This window comes from Tetrao urogallus (assembly GCF_951394365.1).
Source record: "Tetrao urogallus genome assembly, chromosome: 2".
Taxonomy (NCBI): Eukaryota; Metazoa; Chordata; class Aves; order Galliformes; family Phasianidae; genus Tetrao; species Tetrao urogallus.
In genome coordinates this window covers 49,521,384-49,546,873 of record NC_136814.1, presented here as the reverse complement: position 1 = coordinate 49,546,873, position 25,490 = coordinate 49,521,384, and the positions used below count along the sequence as shown (strand labels likewise).

At 35.0% G+C, this 25,490-nt stretch overlaps 1 protein-coding gene across 2 annotated transcripts in view; it reads right to left on the bottom strand.

Annotated features, from left to right (window-relative positions):
- SCAF8 (SR-related CTD associated factor 8) overlaps positions 1-25,490 on the bottom strand; it is a gene marked incomplete at both ends in the record, with an annotated part of 47,913 nt that overhangs the window by 2,239 nt on the left and 20,184 nt on the right. For both annotated transcript variants that reach the window (XM_079532813.1, XM_079532814.1), the window contains 18 exons: positions 92-316; positions 855-935; positions 1,490-1,634; positions 2,865-2,995; positions 4,087-4,243; positions 4,792-4,905; positions 5,920-6,020; positions 7,588-7,781; positions 8,259-8,371; positions 8,520-8,651; positions 10,534-10,651; positions 11,045-11,124; positions 15,804-15,980; positions 18,659-18,789; positions 20,578-20,734; positions 21,181-21,342; positions 22,123-22,167; positions 23,985-24,068. In XM_079532813.1, coding sequence (XP_079388939.1) covers positions 92-316; positions 855-935; positions 1,490-1,634; positions 2,865-2,995; positions 4,087-4,243; positions 4,792-4,905; positions 5,920-6,020; positions 7,588-7,781; positions 8,259-8,371; positions 8,520-8,651; positions 10,534-10,651; positions 11,045-11,124; positions 15,804-15,980; positions 18,659-18,789; positions 20,578-20,734; positions 21,181-21,342; positions 22,123-22,167; positions 23,985-24,068 — 2,347 coding nt within the window. The remainder of the gene's footprint in view (positions 1-91; positions 317-854; positions 936-1,489; positions 1,635-2,864; positions 2,996-4,086; positions 4,244-4,791; positions 4,906-5,919; positions 6,021-7,587; positions 7,782-8,258; positions 8,372-8,519; positions 8,652-10,533; positions 10,652-11,044; positions 11,125-15,803; positions 15,981-18,658; positions 18,790-20,577; positions 20,735-21,180; positions 21,343-22,122; positions 22,168-23,984; positions 24,069-25,490) is intronic.

Genomic DNA, 25,490 nt, shown 5'->3' with positions numbered 1-25,490 from the left:
AGTGTATTGGACAAGGACCAGCAAAAAAACCTCTTAAGCTTGATGATGTTTCTTGTACGTGAAAGTATCAGACAATAAAAACATTTCTTACCAGCTCTACCATTTTCACTGGAAGAAATCTGAAGGTCTGCAAGATGAGATCCCTTTTCATCAGATTCTTGTTTGTTGATTGGCAGAGGATTAAAGATGCTTCCAGAAGATAATGTTGGAGTAGCTAGATTGCTACTAACTGTGCCAACAACTGGTAGAACCAGGCCAGTAAAAGGTACATCCTTCATCGACTCTTGAGCAATTGGTAATGGAGGCTGTACTAAAGCTGTAGAGAAAAAACACAAGTGCATCACAGTAACCATATCTGCATCCTCCATGTTTAGTTTGTTAGGTATCAAGATAATAAATCAATATTCTTTTAATTACTGTAAGAATTATGGTAGTTTTAATAATCTTTTTTTTTTTTTTTTTTTTATGTTCAATCAGCACTCTAATCTTTACTTTTTTGTAGAGAATTTGAACTGCAGGCACCATAACCAATCAGTACTCTTTAAAAACACTCTTACATGTTAAACTGATAACAGTTAAAAGGCTAACTAAAAATAAATCATTATAAATTACTCAGCAACTAACACTTGACAGCTTAAGTAATAGATACATCTGTTATAGCCAAGTAAAAATACTGAACTATGCATACAAATATTAAATAACTCATTTGTCATTATTTTTTCCCCAGTTACTCCATGCTATATTCCTATTTTCCATTAGACAGGACTAATATATTTTTCATTAAGTGATAAGCAATATATCAAACAAGCAAGCTTTTAATGACATACAGCAACTATGAGAAGAATCAAACTTACATGTTGGAACAACTGGTGGGACAACAGGTGGTGGGACAACAGGAGGAGGAACAACAGGAGGAACTGGGGGAGGCATAAAACCTATGTGGAAAATGTACAAATTATTACAATGACAAACAAATATAATTTTGCATTAAAACCTTACTTATATTATTTATCCTGGAAAGTTGCATCACTCAAAACCAGTGAACAACACAAGTACATGAAGATGTGACAACAGTTGTTATTTTCAAAAAACAATCCATCTTTATTGTAAAAGATCTGCATGCTCATCTCTAAAAGGGATTTATGTCAGCAATACCCAAATAGGTATCGTATTTTCATTAGGAGTTTCAAAATCTTCCAAAGAAAGGAGATGAATTTTAAGAATCTTTTAATTTTGATTTTTCCCCAAAAATTAAAAACAAAAACAATCAGAAAACAAAAAAAATCCAGCTTTAGTAATATGCTCCACAAAGTACGTGAGTAATGTCATTTTTTGACATTAGGAATTTCATATTGGGTTAAAATTAGAGACTCTTGAGTTCGCTCAAGCAATAACCAGAAGTTGTTGGAAAACTGTGCAAAGCAAAATATACATAGCACACAGGTTGAGAATACTTATTACATATTCAATTTTCTCCTTACTGACTTACCTGGAGGTGGCTGTGAAGGATTGAAACTTGCTCGCAAGAAGGGCGGAGGAGGAATGGCACTATAACCAGGAGGAGGGACAGACATTGTGACAGGAAACGCAGGTGGAACTAAGCTAACAGCAGGCACAGCTGGAGCTACTGGAATCTTTTTTTTAATGGAAAGAAAAAAAAAAGTAATTTAAATGCCTACAGCATTCAGTAACATTAAAAGAGTTTATTCACTGCCTTGCCTGCAATTCATGCAAAATGTTAAATGTACCCAAAAACTTTATATTTTGAAGGCTCTGAAGAATTAGACTGCATTCTGGAATAGTATCTGCATAACAGATAAATAAGGCCACTGGATGAATCCTATGCTATTTTTTCATTTTTCTAAAGGAGCAGAAAATGCACAGTTAGACATTATGCTAATTGAAGTATAGAAAATTACTTAGGGAGAGAGGGGAATACAAAAAAGGAAGAGGGAAAGAGAAAGAAAGTGTGGTGAGAAGTAGGGGTGAAAAAGGAAGAAAAGAGAGAGGGAGGGTAAGAGAAAAAATCTGGCAATTTGAGGGCACTTAAGAAACAATCATTCCATTCTCATTAGAAGGAACAATATATTTCAGAACAGTGCCAGAGTGTTGTGAGGTTAGCACATGTGATACTCTAACTAACAAACCTGATGAAATCCTGGAAATCATATAATAGTTCTACATTCTGTTTGAGCTGTGCATTTTGGCACAATGCAGAATACTCAGAAGTAATACAGAGCAGAATAAAAGCAATATGCACATATAGACACATATACATGTATTTTTTAATGAATCACAGTCTATGCTGGGAGGAAGTTGAAATAAGACCAGGGACAACATAGAAAAAACTGTAAAAGCACAGACTTCAGCACAAGTAAATGCAAAAATGTTAATTGCATAGTACCATCACGTCAGCTCAAGTGCTGCCAGTGTCTAGACATGTTAAGAAAAAATGACAATATGAATACAAGTTTTTTTTTTTTTTATTTAACAACTGTTCTCATTTTACAATTTCAGTGGTCATAACAAAAAAGATTTTAAGAGTTTGACATAAGGCATCGGAGTTTACACTTGTGCTATACTCAAGGAAAATTACACCACATTCTTCCAGCCTTCCATAATAAACAGCTATTGATTAGATGCTAATAAAATCATGTTTTATCAGGTGGAAGAAAACACAGTAGATATTCAGTGGCTCTCACAAATTACTGTGTGTATCATAGACTACAACAATCTATTCAGAACACAGGGCTTTAAATATTTTGCTTAGGTACTTTCCTTAATATTGAAGTTAATCTGTATTGAATAAAAACTTACCCCTCCAGCTGTGTGGAGATTCTGCAAATTCAAACTTTAATACAAACCTGTAGCATAGTGACTGGCTGTGTGTAAGCTTCTGTCTGTGTTGTAATCACTGTGCTCTTATCAACTGCAGTACTCTGCGTAGTTTGAATATTTTCTTTAGGAGGCTCTGAGCTCCTTGCTGTTTCCCATTCTTTATTAAAAAAAAAAAAAAAAAAAAGATGCATTTTTAACATAAAAAGATACTGATGTGGGTTTTTTTTAAAAAGTTCTTTTCTATTTTAAACAGTAAATACAATTATTTACTTATTATTATGCATTATAAGAATGTTAAATGTTTCTAAACACCTGCTTGACACTATTTAATTGTGCCTGTACACAAACTTTTTAAAACTTGCCAAAGTTTTTCACCAATTATTCTGTTTAATAATTCACAATACAGAGTATGTTTCAGATTTCTAAAAATTTGGCTGCAGTAGAATGACAGATCCTCAAGTGGAGAAAAAACACCAAACAAACCAATCAACCAAGCACAACTCCTTTTTACCACCTCCTCATATTAACTTCCAACGGTACCAAGAAAAAAGGTTTGTGTTTTTCAAGTATAAAATAGTGAATGTATTCCAATAATATTTCATGATTTAATTCTTATGGTACCTACAGTAAATTTTTACTCCAAGCATTGTGAATGCATTTTTACCTGAAAAATTGTCTCTATAATGAAACAGTTTTAATACATTGCTTATTTCAATGTAGTCTTGTCATTTGGTGCTAGACAATTTCAAGAAAATACAGTACTCATGTATCTTTTACAGACTTAGCAAACTTCTCAAATAGGTTTCAGTATATAGGTCTAACACTACATGTTTTCTTGTCTCTGACTTTAATAGAGGAAATACCTCAAAGTTCAGCTAAGTTGGTCCTATTTGGACAAGTTCCAACACCAACTTTAGTCTCATACCAGAATATAACATCTTTCAAAATCACAACTAGATCATAATTGTTACATAAATAACATACTTAGACTTGAGCATACAGCAAATTGGAACTGTTAATTATTATCTTCCTTAAATTAATCCCCCTGACAACAGGTCATGACAATTAATTAATTACTCCCCTACAAAAATAATCTACATTTCAATGCCATTTATATTGTAAACAAGCAGTTAGTAATATTAATGTAAGCTTTAAAAGAGTATGTGTTACCTAAAGAAATAAACTTTCTCAGGATTTGCAATTATAAAGAAATAAACACATTGTAAGTATCACTGTTAATGTTCATACCTGTATTTACTGTCTCCTGATCAATCATGCCACCTTCAGCAAAGCCCTCCAAATCATCCAGTTTTACCTTCTCCCAAGGAATATATGAAACTCCCAGATCCACATCCCAGAATTGCTTATACTCTGTTTTCACACCTTTATTTAAAGCCCAGGCAATCTGAAAATAAAACCCCAAAAGATTATCTGGTTATGTATAACCTGTGAAATGTAGGACATTCACCTGGCCTCTGCAACAATAGGAACATTAATTACATTTAAAACCTCAAATTTCTTCTGCGTTATTTCTAACATACAGATAGGGAAATCAAGAATACGGTATTTAAAGGACTCTTCCTGAAGTGTCAAAGAAAGCAGAAAAAGCATAGCACCTAATCAAATAATTAACTTCAACAACACTAGCAATTTTAGTATTAAGTGATCTATGTGGTCAAGTACAGGACTTTAGTATTTCACAGTATTTTTTATCACCAACATGTATTTAAAACATTTCCCAGATGTTTTCTAAGTATTAAGTCACAATTTTATTTAAGTATCTTCCGTATTACCTGTCCAAACCTGCACTGTATGCCATATGTACCTTAACGATTCATTCTTATTTTCCATACTGTCAGTTTGAATTAATAGCTGTTAAATAATTGATCAACTGATAAAAAAAACTGTACTGCTTTTGAAATGGACACCATCTTTGGACTAAGTTCAACTTACCTTAATAATTTTAGATCCAATTTTGTAGGACCCAGAACTAAGCTTCTGAAGAGCACGATATGCATCTTGTCTATGAACCATGCAGACATATGCACAACCTCTTGGGGGAATCATCTATTGAATAAAAAAGATCCGTGGTCTTAAAAAGTAGGAAAAATGGTACTTCAGATTACGTATCTACACTGAATACTAAAATAACAAAAAAAAAAAGAAAAAAAAAAGGAGGGACTTATACTGTAACCATCACTGTAATAAGCATAATTAACAATTCTGAGCATCAGCAAGAACTAAGAGTGAAGTTAGTAGAGTACAATAGTTACAACATCTCCTAGAAGCAGCAGCAAGCTGAAGAATGGGCGCTAAAAGCAGCATGACAGATTTTAATGACAAGCAGAAAGCAGAGATGCTATGGCAAAAGGTACTGAACAATTAACAAGTTCTTTGCCTCAGTCTTCACTTGTGAATCAGTGACACAGATAGTGGGATGAAGTGCACAGGAAGTTGGCAGGAAGGTTGGAACTGGATGATCTTTAAGGTCCCTTCCAACTTAGGCCATTCTATGATTCTACTAGACTAAACCTAAATGACTCTAAATCATGAGAAATATAGCTCCTAAGGAAAGCATGCTTTTATGGTCACATTTTATAAACACGCTCTTGTTTACAGTACCATGTATCCTTTTATAAATGATTTAGATACACTGACTGCTATTTAGCACCCCTATGTATGCATATAACCAAGCCATTGAGGACATCACATCGCACTCTTGTCGATTAGTGAAATAAAAAATGATCTCTATTCCTATGTCACAACACAAAGTGAAAAGGCACAACTTTGTACTTGTTAAAATCCAACTTCAAAAAAACAAACAAACAAACAAACAAACTTGTTTTAAACTTTTAAAACTGTGCAACCAAAGTTTTTGTCATGGAAAAGTCATTTTACCATGAAGCATACTGTCTTCAGTGCTTCAAACAAAAGTACATGAAGCTACAGTTTCTAAACAGTGATAAAAAATATACGTATCAATCACCTAAACACAAGCTTAGGCTAAAAAGGAATCCAGAGGCCTAGGTATGTTTAAGTTGCTTAAAATCCTTAAAAATGGATCATAATATGCACACTTACATTAATAGATTCTATTTGTCCAAATTCTTCAAACAAGTTGGTCAAATCTTGCTGTGTTGCCTTCTTGTCTACTTGTCCTACCCAAAGAGTAGTGCTGCAAACTGCCAAGAGAAGCATTCATGTTACAACAAGTACTAAAATGTTTGCTTACAGAACACATTATAGAATGGATATAATAGGCACAGAAATCATGGATCAAAAGCAAGAATAGTAAATCTATAACTTATTAAGCAGAGAGTAGGTAAATTAATAGAAATATTAAAAGGCTAAATGAAACAAAAACAGCTGTTCAGTACAAGCCTTCACTTTTCTTGTTTTACTTTCTTTTAATCAAAATAGTTGTTTTAAAAACAATGAAAAACATTGTTTAAAAACAATGAAATGTCAGCTATTATTGCCTGCAGCAGAAAGGTCCCTCCCAGTCAAAATATTCTATGATCAGCTATAGCAAGCTGTAATAGCAATTTGCCATTAAAAAGCATACCTGTACGATTAAAAGACTTTCAATTGACTCAGTAATGCTGAGAAGGACTAGCCCTCAGATTTCTCTTAGACACAACTGGCTCCTTATCTTTTGAAATTTCACAGAAGTCAATTTATTTCTCACAACAAAATGCGTAAGAAACAATTCTTCAGACCTCAACTAGTGATAACAGTGGTTGTCATATTTTGAGTTGCTTAACAAATTGAAGTCAATAGAAAATTTTTTTGTTCTCCTCCAATTCCAACCTCACTTACACTCCTTAGTATCCCCCTTCTACATGAGACAGACTACCTCCAAGTACTTCAAGTGCTGATGGTCTTCTATATCGCACTTAGCATCCCTGCTTCCCAGTCCCCATCCATTCTGATTATAGTTCCCTGCTTTGTACTCAGCTGGGATAAATCCACACCATAAAAACTATTTGCTATTTATCACATGAAAAGCCAGAGAACAAAAACCAGACATCAAAACTCTAGTTCTGAGTTTACAGCATCTTGGAAAGATGTTAAATACTCATGTATAGAGAACAGAACACTCTTAGAAAAATGAATTCTGAATTACTTAACTTGTCAGATACGTGACAGAATTCAGGACACCAAATAAACACAGAACCTACATCTGAAACTATGTTATCTAACTAAAGTTAAATTTGGGAGTGCAAGTTTGTTACAAAAATAAATTAAGTGCAATGTGTGCATCCGGAGAATCCAGGATCCTGAAAACACCATGCTGATACAGTAACAAAATTAATTCTATTTAAAGCACTCAGCAAACTGACCAAAGTGCACACCTCTGAACAGTGTCCACCACATACATAAATCCCTTACAAATCCCAGTAACAAATTTTAGACCAAGTGTTGTCCATTTTCAAATGCGTTGTAAAAGACAGTATTAAAGAAAAAGCATCCAGTAACTTAGTGACACTTTTGCTACTTTTCTTTTTGGAGCTAAAACTGTCAATGTAATAGCACAAGTAAAATCATCAGCAGAACAGGATGATATTTGCTCTTCTCTAAGATGAGATCATGTACCTGCTTAAGTTGTAAGAAACACCAGAACTTAAACTTACAAAAAGAATTTGTCTATCAAAGTTTTGTAGAAGCTGGATATTTTTCTTTCAATGAAAAATAAGGCATTCTCCCTTTAGAAATATATTATTAGAACAGAAAACTGTTGCCACTTACCACTTAGTGTTTTTGACCGTATTGGAGGCAATCCCTTTTTCTGACGTTCTTTTTCCCTTTCCCTAGCCCTTCTTTCACTGGAGTAGGACCGAGATGACTTTCTCTTCCTTTCTCTTGATCTTGAGCGTGAACGCTTTCTGTGTTTGCGCTTACGAGAACCAGATCGTGATCTAGACCTTCTTTTCCTTGGTGACCTACAAAATACTTTACTTCAGTATGCTGACTTTAAAAAAAAAAAAAAAGTAATACAGTTTTATTTTTAACTACAGTCTTCAAGCTTGTTACAAATACTTCCTTTATATTTACTCAAACTGCCATTAATGTGGGGAATAGAACATATACACAGGGCTTTAAATAATAAACCAAAACAAAACACGCCTCAAGATTTCCGTAACAGTACCTGTTCTTCTGGCAGAGAAAGCCTGTCAAACTCACTCGTGTTATTTTTGTTACCTGACCAGTCCTAAAAAATTTAAGGTAGTCCAAAGGTATGCAAAACAAGCTGCCGTACATTAAATCTTCATCTAGCTCACAAACACTAAATGAACAAATTACCCATGAAAACTTTGAAAAATACAAGATTGAGAATAGTAATCACAGACTGAAATCCTGTTTAAAAAAAACAAAAAACAAAAAACCTTCATTTTCTTAATACAAGTTCATTACTTTACCTTGAACGAGATCTTGAACGAGTTCTTGATCTTGAACGAACAGCAGATTTTTTTTCTTCTTGTTCAAAAATCTCTTCTTCAGCAACATCCTGTCCTTCATCTATGTCCATGTCCTGAGGTGAGACACAGTAGATATTCATAAAGATTTAATAAATACACTTACCATCTATCCAAGTATATGAAAAAATGCACATATTTTACTTCTTTTGAAATCAATATAATGTTTTCAACTTTTGCAGTTAAAATTTAAAATTCTTTTACCTGTTGTTGAATATCCATTGAATCATCTACATTTGTTTCTGCTTCTAAAAACTGCTGTTGACTGCTCCCTTGTGAAGGTGATGCAGAGTGTTCTGAACCAAAATTCCCTTCCTGATTTTCCTCAGGGCTTGCCTAAATTGCAAATAATTATAAGTCATAAGAAGCCTCATAATTCAAATTGTTTATTGTGTCAGAAATCAAGAATACACGAAACAATTGTTCAAATATTTCTCAAAAACAATCTACTTTTATTTTCTTCCTTTTCATTCATATGGAGTAATTATCTACTGAGAAATACAGAAGCATAGGTTTCGAATAAATACTTATGAGACAGAAAATAAATGCAAGAAATACAAGAAATAAAATGAAAATCTTCAGAAAAGTAATTGACAACTTTTATAACTTAGTTTTTACAATTATTTAATGTTTTCGTCTTCTAATAATGTTATCTACTTCATTTTCCATGTATTTAATTATTTCTATATAACCTCTGTTTCTTGGTATCAGTTCCTACATTTCTTGTTGCTCCTATCTTCTCCTCCTCCCACTCTGCTCCTAATTAGGTGTTTAATACTTTTGGTTTGTGTTTCATTTTCCTTCTTCTTTCCCTGAATCCTTCTCACTGATTCTTAAGAATGGAATTAAAGAAAATATTCCTTGTAACACACTGCAGTCAGTCCTGAGGAGATCCAGTAGAACTTTGTGTCTTTTAGCTGCGATCAACATGAATGTTAAACTTATTCTATGTACCATGTAATCAAGAAGCTGAGTGGACCTGAAGGGAAATAATTTCTGTAAAACCATTTGGAATAGAAGATCAAATAATAGGGGATGAGTCATATCAACTCAATACCCATACATGTAATGTAACTTAATTTCATAAATGAAATCTAATTTAGTGTCCAATTCTGCTTTTTTTTTTTTTTTTTTAATAGTTTGTTCTACAATAAGGTAGGCCATTTAGCTTATTATTTCAAATTACATACTATTAGCTATTTTTAGATAAGTCATATCAAAAGCTCCTCAAACAGATTCACCTTCCAGAGTTATATTTCTGTACAATCTACACAGAGTTTAAGCCAGAAATTGCTAGATTACACATCTACATAAAAAAATTTAATCTGTATCTATGTTGTACAAACTTCCTGTTAGTATAGTTAAATAAAACAAAGATTTTAGTTTCTATAGAATTAAAACCTCCAAGTCACAAATTCAAAATTCCTGTTGACATTTCTGATTGAAAGCTGGGGATTGCACCTTTGCACTCATTAAAATAAAATTCTCAACAGACTGTTAAGCTTCTTGTGATTTTCATCCAATACAGAAATTTCCATTTTACTGATAAACTGATCCAAATACCCTATAGCATATCCACTTTATATCTGGCCAGTAAAGAGACAGAATAAACTTTTTATTTTCTAACCGAATCAGAAACTGACATCAGAATGAGAGCATAACAACACAGCATAACCTCAGAAGAACAAGCCAATTTACTCTGCTGTAGAGAAGACTCAATTTACACAGTTAAGAAGCAACCTTGCAGTGTCTCAAGTATCTATTCTTAACTAAGAACCTCACAGGAAACACTGGACATTATTCTTTAGTTCAGATTCTTTAGCAGAATAATACGTTTACTGTCAAGATTTAAAGCTTGGAAGGGGAAAATTTAAACTACAGTGCAATCTAGTATTCTGTCCTTTGGTAGTTCTGTAGCAGCAGATCGTGCACTGCTCTCTCTCACAGACAGTAGCATATTGACTTCAGGGCTCATTTCCTCCTTCACAACAGCAGAAAAAGAAAAAAAACAACTTTATTTTTCCAGTAAAACAAGCTGAACAGTCAAAGAACAGTCAGTCTGTAACTCAGCTGAGGGGTACTCCTTCCTAAAAGAAGCAAAATGTATATCCAACATTTGATTCTATTTATTTTTCTGCTTGATGCACTTTCTACTGCTTATTTTATTTACTCTGCAAGTTTCTACTAAATGACAACAACCACAAGATGGAGTTCTTACCTTTTGAGGCTGCTGTTGCTCCAGAAGTTGTTGTCTGAGATGTTCTAAATTTTGTTGCTGCAATTGTTCAGCTAGTTGGTGAAAAAGTGAGTTGTTCACAGATTCTGGTACTAACGGCCTAAAAAGAAAGAATTTTTTTAAATAAGCATATTTTCTCCAAGTGGTTGATAAAGAGACTTTCACACTTGAGATTTGAGTTTAATTAGAGATACAGAATAATAACGATGCAGACAATGTAACATCATTTGTTATCATCATTACTGCACCACTGACATTTATATAACTAATAAAGCAAAGAATGTGTTAACTTCAAGATAAAGTCAGAAAAACTGGCACACATATACAATGTTTAAAAATGTATACACTTCACTTAGTAAAACGTCTTTTTTCTTTACGTTGTTTTGGTTTACTTATGCTCTCAAACAAACATCTTCCTTTCTATTTAATCCTCAAGTTCAATTAGTGCCAGCCAAATTTTAGCATTTTCCTTTAGAAACATAGTTGATCTTACAGTTGGGAAGTGGGAGTTTCCTTCTTAGACTCTTCATTTTGTTCAGATTCTTCCCCAAAGTCAAATCTGTCCATCAGCTTCTAGGAGAAAGCAAAGTAAGCCTTACTGAGTGAGCACTCCTCATAAAATATATGTTTTACGTACATTTAGTTTTCAAAAGAAAAATGTTTTTATTTCTCAATTAAAAAAAATTAGTTTGGCAATCACTTGAAAACTGAATGCCATACTAGTATCACTACCAAACTTCTCAATGCATCAAACCCCAAGTCTCAGCTGTGGCTTTCTTGAGCTCTGCCTGCTGTTGCAAGCAGAACTACACGTGCTTTCCATAGTAAATAACAGCTTATTTGGAAAAAGGCTTACAAAGAGATTAATTTTATGTGATGGTACCTTTATTCAATCCTTTGGCAATCAATGAACTACTGTGCTCATATCATGAGAAGATCTACAGCTTGATTACCTCACAGAAAATCACAGTGTTAGGGTTAGGGTTCAGCAGCATTTTATTTTCTTAAGACAAGACTAAAGAAGGAGTATGAAAAATTGCAACAAATGTTACTTCTTACTCAGACCGAGTTTTTTCTTTAACTATGCACCGAGAGAGCAGTGCTATCGAATTCATGTCCATACAACCCTTCACCTTGGAAGTCTTCCAAAAAGCAGTTATTACTGTACTTCAAGATATCCTAACTTCTTCTCAAATATTGTTCTCTCAGAAGAAAAGACTAGAGTATGGAACCCAGGCAAGGCATTTGGAAATAACAAGGTAAAAAAAGGCTGAACCACTGTCATGATTTAGTAGCCCTTCTGTTTCACGATGCTTTATTTCTTTCCAGTTACTGGAGTCCATGAAGAATAAAGCGCAAGTTGATTAAGAGACTCCGACCAACCAAGAATTTTTAGAACTATTTTCCCAGTGAAATAATCTAGTACAAATGAAAGTGGGATTGTCTCTAAGAGAAAACAGGTGAGGGCATTGTCCAAACACCACTTGAACATTGACAGGAGTGGAGCAACAGTCATCTCCCTAGGAAGGTGGTTCCAGTGTTTGACTGCTCTTGCAGTTAAAAAATTGAGAGAGCTTAAGGGTGAGATGTGAAAATCCTGAGTAATGTGGACCATACGTATCCCACCCATTTAAAGAAAGCTTCTTGTTTTATCTTTAAATTGCTTTACTTTGTTAGGATATATTCACTGAAAACTTGCAAAATACTGCATCTCTGAACAAAATATGCATTTTTAGAAAGCACCCAATCTCCTCTTTAAAAATATAATTAATATCATATCTTCCACCACTATAAAGTAGAAAGGAAAATAAAAAAGCAAGTACAATTTAAATAGGAATAATCACAGACAATGAATTCAACAACTGATGATACAAAAAAATTTTATACCGTCATAAGCCAAAATCAAAGAAATTCCAGCCAATAGAGGCAAACGTGTAGCATGATTTCTGATTAAATTTGCCTTTAGTAAATATAAAATAGTAGATATTAAAGGGAAATTTTTGAATTTAAATATTTTTAAGTTGGAGGAGAATTGTCTTTCCAAAGCATTTAAGTATACTAAATATTAGGATACCTAACATCAATCCACTACACATAAACATGTATAAAACCGGAACTTCTATGAATGCCACACCTATTAATCTAATTACTTAAGAATACATTCAGAAAAAGCAATGGGAATTGTAAAATATATGAAAAAAAGCTTTTTATTGCAAGGGAAATAAAATTCTTCTGAAGCAGCAGACAGGGAGGATCACCTCCCTCAACCTGATGGTCACACCCTTTTCAATGCACTCTGGGATATCACTGGCCTTCTTGGCCACAAGGGCACACTGATGGCTCATGGCCAACCTGTTGTCCACCAGGATACCCAGGTTCCTTTCTGCAGAGCTCCTCTCCAGCAGATCAGTCCCAACCTGTACTGATGCATGTGTTTACTCCTCCCCTGGTGCAAGACTCTATACTTGCCCTTCTTGAACCTCATCAGGTTCCTCTCTGCCCAACTCTCCAGTCTGTCCAGGTCTTGTTGAATGGCCACACAGCCTCCTGGTACGTCAGCCACTCCTCACAGCTTTGTGCCATCAGCAAACTTGCTGAGGGTGGACTCTATCCCACCATCCAGGTCACTGACGAAGATATTGAACATGATCAGATCCAATACTGATCCCTGGGGAACACTGCTAGTTGCAGACCTCCAACTAGACTGCACCAATGATCGCAATCCTCTGAAATCTGCCAGTCAGCCAGTTCTCTTCTTGCTCAGTTTCCTGTAGTGTTGATGGGCTGGTGTTTGTTCTCCCCTGAAGCTTTGTTCCAGACTGACTCAGCCTGACTCAGAACTAACCTCAGAAGTTATGACGGAGCACTTGCCCAATTTGGTGGTCCCCCTCTAAACTCAGCTTGCTAAGTGTCTTTCTTGTGCAGGTGGGGGGCCAAAACCGGATGTGACACTCCAGATGCGTGTCTAGTGACTGCTGAATAAAGGTGAGTTGACCATTGCCATTAATCCTTTATTCATATACCTCAGGTTCATTACAAGAGGTGCTATGTAGGACAAGATCCCCGAGAGTAAATTTCTGCAGGCTTATAGCTAACAAGACACTTGCTACTGACCCACAGGTAAAGTATAGCCAATTAGTTGCTACTTGAACCCAATTATGCATATAATTGTTTTACCTATCTGGATGTCCACCTGAAGAGATTATAATGTATTCAGTTGGACACAAAACATTGTGCAAGAGGATATCAAATTCTGTGTTCAAGTCAGAGTAATTGTATTCACTATTCTCCTCTCAACCTCAAAAGCAGTCTATCCATCATCAGAGGAAACCAGGTCAGTCAGGTGTGATTAGCCCTTGGTAAATCCATGCTGGCTGTTTCCAATCAATTTGTCTTTTGCACACCCAAAACTGTCTTCCAGAAGTACTAGCTCCACAGAGCTAAGCGAGGCTAACCGGTTTGTAGTTTTCTTGGGTGATCTTCTAGCCTGCTTCGAAGGATGCAACTTTTCCAGTTGTTAGGGACCTCCTCTAATCTCTTTTTTTTTTTTTTTTTTTTTAAAAATACCTACTAGAAGGTACAACTCTTGCTGAGCGCTGAAGAGAAATTCTGATTATGTTATATAAAGTAGCTTTCAACTGTTCTGAAAACCAAAAATGTGCACCACTTCTTCAGTTCATTTTTTCCAAATGTAGGTGGATGCCCAGTAGGCAAACAAGAGACAATTGGTCACAAACTGGATTACAGAAGGTTCTGTCTAAACATCAGGAAGCAGTTCTATACAGTGTAGGCGACAGAGCAACTGGTACAGGTTGCCCCAAGAGGCTGTGCAGTTGTCTCTTTGGAGATTTTCAAAATCTGTCTGGATGTGGTCCTGGACTCTGTGATCCCCTGCTTGAGCAGGACTAAAAGACCTCCAGAAATCCCTTTGGACCTTAACCGTTGTCTAATTCTGTGGTGCTAGGTAGGAGTGATCAACTTTGACCATCTGCTGCCTGATACACATCAGATTTCTTAAAGTCCTTCTTCGTCTTTGTAAGACAAATCTGAGACAATAGATTTTTCTGTCTCCTTGCTCTAGATAACTTACTATACATTTTGCATCTCCCATCACATATTTTAATTGATCAACTTATTTACCTTCTTTCCAGTCTCTTTATAAAGGATTCTGTTAAAGTAGGTTTTTTGAGAAGTCAATGTATGTATATTAACTGGTTCTTATTCATTTTCTTTTGATACAGAATTATCAACACACAATTTTCACTTACTGAAGTTGATTTGTAATTCCCATTGTTATATTTGTTAATAACTTACTTTCTTATAAGGACTGGAGCCCCAGAGATTAAGCAACTATATGACTTATACTCCAGAGCTGTAAACAATCTAGCATTGCTGTTCATTGTACAAGTGTCAAAACGAACAAAATATCAGAAAGGTATCTCTAACAATATTTTCACCTACTATTTTTTTTAATTTGTGAGAAGTTTTTGTTTTTGTTTTTTTAAATTCTACTGACATACTACTATGATGCAATGTTAACTATTACTACTACCTATAGCAATTGCAATTGCCAGCATGGTTATTGATCCCTGGCATTCAACCCTATTCATTTTTTATCTTCTTTTTTTTTTAAATCCAAGTATATTTAAGAGACACATAAACAGCAGCACACACAACTTTTTTCACTTCAAGGTTTTGTTTGTTACTACATTTTGATATCCTTTAAAAAATGTCCCATGACTAGCTTTAACTAAAATTATTATTCCTTAACTCATCTCACTTTGTGGGTGAGAAGGTTTTTAGGCCTTCATAATGTAAGAAAACAACAAATACAATCTCCTTTTACTCTTCTTGGAAAACTAGGTATATAAATTTTTATATGTTTCTCTTTCACTGCTCTGTAGGAAATCATTTCATGCATTAGATAATAAATTCAGGTAGGGAAGAACACAAAACATGGTCAATCCTCCTCACCACTGTGCTTCAAAGAGTTAAGAAAAACACAGAACAACGTCTTAACTTCTTAAATTCAAATTCATATTCATATAAATGCCATTTAGCTTTAAACTCATTCAAGCTATGAATTTGAATTTATACTACTCTCCCCATGCATTTTTTTAATTTTCAAGATAGAGCACTATCACATATTTATGTATTTTTAATACCTCTACAGCCATACAGTGAAATCCAACAGATGACTTTCTTACTTAGATGTATTTTAACAATAAAAATTTCCATTACTCTACTTCTACCTTATTAAAAGAGACACTCTGTTCCAACGGATTAAGTGTATTGGCAGCAGCAGCTGCAGCTGTAAGTTGTGCAGTTAGGGCCTGTAACTGAACGACAAGACCAGCATCCAGGGCTTGAAGTAGTGAAGGCTGAGGTTTCTGCTGCTGTATCTGCAGTGTCTGTATCAACTGTTGAAGCTAAAAGAGAAAAGACAACTACATTAAACAAGATGTATTTTTAAAAACAGCCTTTTCCTCTTCCAACTAGGAAAAAACCTCATGAATGTAGTATTGTCTAACCTATGACTATTAATTTATTTTAATCCGTTTTCATTTATGGCAAATTATGTTCCCACTTACAGGCCAATTTGTTTTCAGTGGCTGATAAGACATGCAGATGCTTCTTCCTCCTAACTTGCTCTGAGAGGTTGCATGATGACCAGTCACCACTCAGGATTTCCTGTTTTCTACGTTTCCCTCTCTTCTGCTTCTCCAGTTTGATTCCTTCTGACCTGAAAAAAATCTGTTAGCCCACTCCAGCTTCCTGAGGACCCATCTATATTAGGAAAATTTGTATCCTGTAATACCACTTGTGTAGAGCAAATAACTGCACTGTTGCTAGATGCACTTTAAGCCTTCATTAAGAATTTCTGCTTGTATCTTTCTGTAAGTCTTGAGGAAAATCTCATGCTGAAACTCAGGGCTGCACTTAAAGAATGTAACTGCCATGCTATGTGAACCAAATCATGAGAAGCAAATTAATCAAGAATTAGCAATAAAACTTAACTTTCTACATTGGCGTTATGTATAGCTCTATCTTTAGATAAAATGCTCCTATAGCAGTTAATGCACTGTGGAACCACAAGCTGCAGCTCCGGGACAACAACTGCCCAGTAATAACTCCAAACTCCTCCATCCAGTCTGGCAAAGAACTGTACAACCAAGCGCTGAATCTGCTTTTCTCATTTAAAAACAAAACAAACAAACAAAAAAAAAAACCATGGCTAAAAGTATACGTTATTTTTTGTTTGTTGGTTTTTAAAGAACCACATTCTGCAATCCAGAAGAGAACTGGATTATACTGGAAACAATACTACAGATCATCAGAGGAGGAATACTTGGAACTGTAGTGAATGTTCCAGAGTGGACCCAAAGATTTTATCAGAGTTTATTAGGATACCCTATGAGTTGTCTCCTTCAAATCTAGAGAAGGAAAACAAAGTAAAATAATGCATCTCCCATAAAGATTTTTTAGAACTAACGTACCAAAAAGAATATTGTCTATTGTCAATTGTCTACAGTGTGTCATGTTTTCCCTGTCCCAACTTACTATAGTTTTTTTTTTTTTAAAGCAGTTGTTCCGTGAAGGAAATGAAAGGCTAACTTTATCATGTGCAGATCTGTTCATCTGTTGAACAGAGACACACCCATTAAACTGTACAAATATATCTTAATGAAAAAAGAAAAGGTACAATCTTTAAGGAAAGAAGACCTCCTGAAGTACCTCAAAACTAGAAAAACAGTCTTTTGATCTTCCATACGGTAGACCCTTACAGACTAATCTTTGGTTATCCCTGGAAAAGGGTTGAGCAAATCCAGGTAGTTCAAACTCTGCTGACATAAATGCCCAATTATCTTTAAGTTCTTGTTCCACCTGCTCATAAGGTTCAACGCTAAGATATTAAGACTTCAATTGCTCTCTTTTTAGTAGGGTTGACAAGAAACTCTGTAAGTTCATTATACCATCTTCACCATAATGCATCAGAAATGCTCGATCTTTTTTCAAGATTGTTTTGAGGCTACCTTCTAATAACATGAAATAACTTCCTGTTCCTTAAGTACAGAATCCTCTGGAAATGCTTCAGTTACTGTTTTACTTTACTAAGAGTTTCACTAACTATAGCAATAGACAAAGCTGAAAAGCTTCCCACCTCCTTCTTGGTTGTTCCACAAAAGATGAGCAAATACGGCACATCCACCCTGTACAATGCTCTGAGTAGGAAGGAATCAAACTGAAGAAGCAAAGATGGAAGCTCTTGAGTGGGAAAATCCTGAGTGGTCACCATTCTAGCTGCATATTCTTGCCGTTCACACTTTTGTTACTCTGTCCTCTCCTATAGACTCTTATTTTACCTACACGTGTTCTCGCCCACAAAACACTCTCTTGGAATGAAATCAAGGATTTTGGAGCTTTGGAGGACGAGTGGAGTGACTTGGAGAACATGAAGAAGAGATGGACAGAGGATGGAAACATTTTTACAGAAAGCTGCCTGCGCTCAGCTTCGGGCTACAAGGGCAAGCAGTTCATCACATGCTGTGCTTCAAGCCACATCAATGAGTTGAGCAGTTAGAAACTGAACACAAACCCAGTCACTTCTCAACAAAGATTTTTTTGAATGCTGCAAAAATAAAAACGTATTTAGCTGTCTGAAATATAAAGAATGCACTTTCAGAATGAGAACATTTCCACCACATAATTATGTGCAATGTTTAGCATCTTCAGAGCATCCAGCAGAGAAATATGCTTAAACTGGCATTCTATTTCATACCTGCAGTCATGAAAACTTAATGCTGCTTTGGATTTAGTCGTTTGCAATACTAAATATAAAAGAAATTATACGTATTATAGGTCACCTTATCTGAAATCACATTCTGGAATCTTTTTAAGGAACAAAGAATGCTGGTTATATAAGGTAACAGGAAATTTTGGTTTACCTGGAACTTACTTGTGATGAATAACCTCATTGGATAGTTAATATGAATACCGGACAAAAAATTGGACATGAGATTTCCATGAAAACCGCATTCCTTCAACAACACCTTAAAGACATAGAGTATCAAAGACTGTACAGTGTAAATGCCTACAGAATATTCACCTGTTGGCCTTGGGGACTCTGTAAAATCTGGGCAACAGCAGCAAGCGTATCTGTATTAGCAATCTGAGATACCCAAGGATCAGGTAAACTTTGCACCACATTGGCTGGAGTAACTGGAGTCACAGGTGTTCCTAAAAGAAAGAAAATCCAATATGCCAAAATATTTTAACATACAGACTTAGAAACAGTGTTGGGGGAGAGGGGAAACCGTTGTAAAAGAAATGATAAATCAAACGTGAATATTCTTGTTTATTTTCTAGAGCAATGACTTCTGGACTGCAAGAAATTACATTATAAAGCAACTCTAACCTTCCTAGGACACTAAAACCAGTTACTGAGAACTAGGAAACACTTCATTAACATGAGCAAAACTATTTTTCTGACACACATACAGAACACAAAGAAATAAAACAGATTCACATCAGCATTTTTCAAGTAGCAGCTTTGCTGTGTAAGTGTAGTTCACAGTTCTTTCCATTATTGACCTAAGGGAACCACTAACAATAACACCGATAAATGTAAAATACAAGAAGGTCAAGCAACCCAATTCAGTTTCACACAGTAATCTAAACCACCCAGTGGAAGCAATATCTTTCAAATGGTAATAGTAATCCATTCAGAAATATCAATTAATAAAAAATTTACTAGGTTTACACTTTACACTCAGAAGGAACCTTGAGGTTTCTAGTAAAATTCCAGCCTACAGCAATTAGATTCTTTAAGATTGCCCATTTAATTGGTCTTTTTTTTGTTCTCCTCCTAATATTTCTTTGAGAACTTTGTGATCATCTAATCATTGCTTTCCTTCCATAATCCAGAATCTCTCTTCATCCCTGTAAATACCCTTTGAGCTTTTAGCTCGAAAATAGAGATATGCTGATGAATATCAAGTGAAAACATGATATTTTCGTATCAACATAACGGATTATCAACAACATAACTGATTATCACTTAAACAGGAAATTTGCATCAAAATTAAAAAAAAAGCATTACAGCAAAGCTGTGATTTCAACATTTTAAAGTAATCAAACTAATGAAAATAAAAAATACTGAGGTAGAAGATGCATTATGTCACAGAATAGGAACTTCTGCATATTTGTAGACACCACTGAAAAATAAGATTATCTACCTTCTTGATTTTCAGCAAAGGATCAGTGAAAGGTGAGTAATAAAATCAGGTCCATATGTGCTAAAAATAATTTTATAAATAAAATTTCCCATACATCCCAATCTTCAAGGAAAAATTCTCCACAACATGAAAAATGTTGAAAAGCCAGCTCCCTAGCATCTATTCACGTAAGAGGATCAAGGCATATAAAAATGTTAGCGTTAGGTAACTTTAGATGTACTCTATAAGCAGCTTTTTGCCCACTTGGCTCTTACTCCAAACGAGGGGGAGGAGGAGGTATGTTAGTAGATGCAGCTTGTTTTATCAATGTGGGGTTTTCTGTTCAAAATTATTGCCTGTTGACCAGCAAAAGTAAAAGATCCCCATCTGACATTATCTAATCAGCATGTTCAGTACTAAAGATAGCAAAAAGAAACGGATGGGTACTCTTTTCAACAGTCAAGTATCTTTCAAGTATCTTCTTCTTTGCCTTTAAGGTGTAAAAGTAGGTCTTACTGCACTGTTACTCAATATGAAATTACTTAAGATACACAGTTGGAAAGTAAACATAATGAGCTTTGTTTTGGTTTTGCTATTTTCCTAATCTGAATGCTGGCTATAGTACATTCCTTTCTGGATTTCATTGGATTTATAAAAGGGAACCAGTGAGGCGGGTTTTTTGGGGTTTGTTTTCTCTCTCTCTCTCTCTCTCTCTCTCTTCCTTCCAGCACTTTAACAGCCAAGGTACCAAAGCTGACAGAAGGGTTTCGATAGAATGTAATTTATTCAATTTTAATCTGGTTTTGTTTACCTGGTGTATTGTTGCTCATAGCAGCAGTAGTGCTGGGCAAGACGGGGGTCACAACTGGTGGAGGAATTCCTGCTGCCATATCCAAAAGAGGCTGAATAATTTCACTCTTGAACACATTATTTTTCTGCCATAAGTTTAGCACTCTGACAATTTTACTCTAAAATGATAAAAAGGATAAGAGAAGATCTGTGTCATGATTACATTTTTTGTTATCATGAATTACTAAAGATTTAACCAGCAATTCCAATCTGTTTAGACTTAAGCGCCTTTGGATTTACAAAACTACAAACCCTAGGAATAGTTAGATCAAAGATGTCTAACCCATGAACCTGGCCTGACATATACAGGCTGTACATAACACACACAGGATACACATCCTTCAGTAAAAAAATAATTTAGAATTACTAACTAGCCTAATTATACGCATCTTCCCCCATCCCTGCGCTCAGAAAACCAAAATTAAAGAAATACATACAAATGTGTAAGGAGAAGCCTTCAGTAAGGTCCACTCTAGTAAGCAAAATATGAGATCAACATCTTTATTCTTTAAAGGAAACACATTGAAACTGCTTTGATTAGAAGAAGTTATACTAAATGTTTTACCTTGTCATCCCCAGGACAACGATACAAGTTCTGAAAAGTGCTGATGATGTTATTGCTGAATCTTGGAGCAAATACATCCTTCTCTTGCCCAAACTGATGCCGGGACTGCCTCACAATCGAATCAATGACGTACAGACCAGGCACCTTGTATTCTGGTTTGCACTACAAATAACAGTAATTTATAATATTCATACATCAACAATAACACAAATCATTACTGGCAGACTAAACAGAAACAGCTCCATCTAATTTTTCAAAATGTTCACTATCTATTAGATTTTAGAAAAGTGCAAAACTGTCTCAAACAGAAGCCGCTAGCCCTTACTGTTCAATTTGTCACAGTTACATATACTCCACAAATATGTATATAGCTTGAATTTCATTTGCTACCACTAACAAAATAAAAAACCTCTTTAGAGTCTAGCTAGTAAAAATCAGCACATGAACAACAAACCTTTTTTAAAGACACATTATTTTAAAAGATGTAGAGCAGCATAAAGCACAAACAAAAATGCCACATTTCACTCTAGAAAAGAGTAAAAGTTAAGTGGTCATCTTTAATTTTAAAAACTGTGCCAAAAACCTGGTAGAAAAGCAAAAGCAACCGTCACTCATTAGATTACTTTCATTTATTTTGCTGGAAGATTCATAGGCTTCTTTTAACATTAAATGAACACACACAGAAGTAGTTCCAACACAGTATCTGCAGTCATTGAAGTCAAAATGTTACATAAATATAAAATGAGGACAATGTATTTGTTTTTCAGCAGATCAGTTATCATCTACTGATTACTAACAGAAGTTGAATGCAACTGAAAAATGAAATACATATTCTGGGGTAGAAACAGAAATTCATATGTATACCTAAAACCCAACTGTAGCGAATAATCTCTACAACACTGAAAGCTCCTCTGTGTGATAACATATCTGTTACTGACTTACCTTTTGAATGAATTTCTCAACACTCTGCACAACATGCTTGTAGAACTAGAAAACAAAGACAGTATTTCAACAGCAGAGAAAATTCTGTGATGCATATACTTGCTCAAGTCATGCAGCATTGACAATAAAACAACAATCAGAAACTTCCAGTTGATCAACCAGCAATACATCCATAGCTAAATATGCTATCTTCCTCAGAAGATTTAACAGCATCAGGAAAAGCTAATTGCACTTATCTTTTTTAGAATAGTGTCTGTATCTAGTAAGTGAAGGTGACTGCTCCTTGAGAATTATACTGTTATTTCAACACACTTCACTGCAGATGTTAGCACAACATTAATAGCATTTCTCTCTATTTTATTTTCCAAATGTTAACTTTGATAATCTAAATACACAATATACAAATAGGAAAACCTTTAAAACATTTACTGAGTACTTATACTTTAGTCCTGTTGGTTTCTTTTGTGAGGTTTTTTTCTGTTATTGGTTGTTGTTGTTTTTTGTGTTTGTTTTTTTTTTTTTTTAATTTCACATATAATTGCAATAGCTCCACATCATCTTAATAAATGCTCTATAAAATTAAACCTTGTTACTGAAACGATAAGCATAAAGCATGATCAATACTTCCCAGTATCCCCTAAGATGCACTGAAACACCCATCTCAAAGGGAGTATGGAAATGCAGTAGTTACTTTATATCCTCTTTTGCCTTGACTAGCAAGCTGTGGTAACATAAAAGTAACATTTTCTAGCATTTCTAGAATACAATACACTCTGCATACGGTCTAAGTTCTAAGAACAACAGAAGTGTCAATTTCTATGTGATAAAACACACCAAAGAATCACAGAACAGCCAGGGTTGGAAGGGATCTCAAGAATCGTGAATCTCCAACCCCCCTGCCACATGCAGGGCCACAAACCTGCCCATTTAATACTAGACATCGCTCCCACTCACTAAACTTACATTCATTTCTTGGTATGCCACTATTGTATTAAATATCCCAAGGCTGTAAGCTCAGGTACCAAACTGGTAGCTACAAGATAATATTGGAAAAACTGGAAAGACTGGAAAATACAACTTTTAAAACTTTAGCAGGTTTATGTCTTTGAGGCCCAGTTTATTAAAGGGTGAAAATACATAATGAAAATCTTGAAAGAGATATAGCATTGTCCATTTCAAGGTTTCCAAGATTCTGATATCATTTAGCAGAGTTGTTAGAGTAGTATGGTTAGGTTGCAGTTAGACTTGATGATCTTTAAGCTCTTTTCCAACCTGACCAATTCTGTGATTCTATGATTTATTATTAGTTTGGGTAAAGTTCAGTATGGATTTCTAGCATTTTCATAACACTGCAACACATGCACTCTGATTTATGTAGACTTCTCTTATTTAATAAACATAATAAACTCCATTCCTCTACCATCAATTTGCTCTGAGTTACACAGAACTCCAATGCAGACGTCACCAGATGAAAATGTATCTACCTTCCCTGCAGAAGCACGCAGGCATAAGGACCATGTCATGCCTTTCTTGCTTTTATTCTATGCTTTTTATTCAACTCTCCAGCTTTCACCAAGCGTTTGTTTCAATGCTTACTACTGTGCACTCTTCCCTCCATTATTTTTCAGTGCTGTTTTCTGTTGCTTTGCTGCTACTTGGCAATTATGTGGTTCTACTTCGTGGCAAGATTGGTCTTTAGTTAGGGTCCTGGGGACCCTTATGATCACACTTGATCATAATTTGGCAACTGTGCACATGATAAAGGGGAAAAACCTGCAGCAGCACGTTCTGTAAGCTATTCACGTATTTTGTGAGAGGTAAGAAATGGAAAGGAAATTAGAAGTAGCAAGTCAGTTCCTTACCTTTATAGCCTTGATTGCTGCCTTGGTGATCTGTGTCATTTTAGCTTTAGAAATGGGTGGCTTATAATCATTCAGCGAGTACAACTGCAGAAAAAAAACAACAATGAAGTGATCAGAAATACATTCTGCAGTTCTAAAAAGTATAAAAACACAGTATCTTTTCATAAAGAAATAACACTTTTGATATTCATCTAATTTTACATATGTATCAGATCAGAAAATAAATCCTCATTTAAGAAATAGAAAGGCCCAATGAAATACAATCTAACAACCAAAAAGCTTAAAAGACAGCAGGTTCTTCCTTGCAATGGCCAATGCACACGTAGTTATTAGCACTAAATACAGCAGACAACCATAGGTGAAGTTACAAAGGAAATATGCAATATACAAATGTGACAGCTCTCATGTTTTCTTTTTTAGGGCAAAAAAGTAATAGTGCACTTGATGACCCTCAAGAAAAATGTACAGACACTTAACCAAATACTTATTACATGCATCATCGCTTGCCTACTGAATCTTACTTTATTTTCCATAAAACAAAAATTTTCAGCCCAGTGAGAATGAGCATGTAGCCATTTTGCCACTTACCACAGCAGATTTATACACTTCATTCACCGTTTTAACTCAAATAAACAAATATGCTAATTATTAAAAACATTTAAGCAAATTCCACCTGAGTTCTCAGTTCTTTCTGAAGCTTTGTAACTTCATATCTAAGCACCAAAACAGACAAGGTACACAAGCTGTTTCACAACATTTTTTTTTTTTCCAAAGATGCAGTAATAGCCTTATTCTTACTCCCCTGACCCGAGACGTGAACTGACACTACACTACCCAGTATTTGCTGCTTTCCTACACCAGAAGACCAGATACAAAAGGCCAAGCCAGTCTTCAGAATGTTCTCGACTTAGCTTACACTGTATTTTTGTTGGAAGCACATTAACTTGAGAATGTAGCCCTGATAATGAGAATGGCCATCCACAGAAAATTTGTATTTCCTTCTTAAAGATGAGAAAAATTGGAGTTAATTCCGTAAGATTGCTAACATCTGAAATAAAGTCAAAAGGCCACTCACTTCTCCTACTACACACTCCAAGTGTTGCAAAATATTTAATTCTTCAGCTTCCTACAATTCATTAAATCTTAGGCAAACAGCTAAGAAAACCTAATACAGAATGGTTTACATTTAGCAAAGTAACATGAAAGAGCAAACAGGATCACACAGTGGAAAGGATTAGACAATCGTAAATATAAGTCACGCTCTCTGAGCTGCTTATAATAATTCACTGCTTTGAAATTAACAAGTTCCCAAGAGAACTCCTATTCTTACCTATTAAAAAATAGTTTTAACTAAAACTTGCGTACTTGTCAAAAGGTGAACTGGAAAAAAAATTGCTTTGCCCACGCCTAAATATCAGTCTTTTCAGCCTGTAGGAATTTTAATTAAAACTGTGAAATTAAAATCAGTTCACACTTAGACATCCACTTCTAAAACAAACATTACTA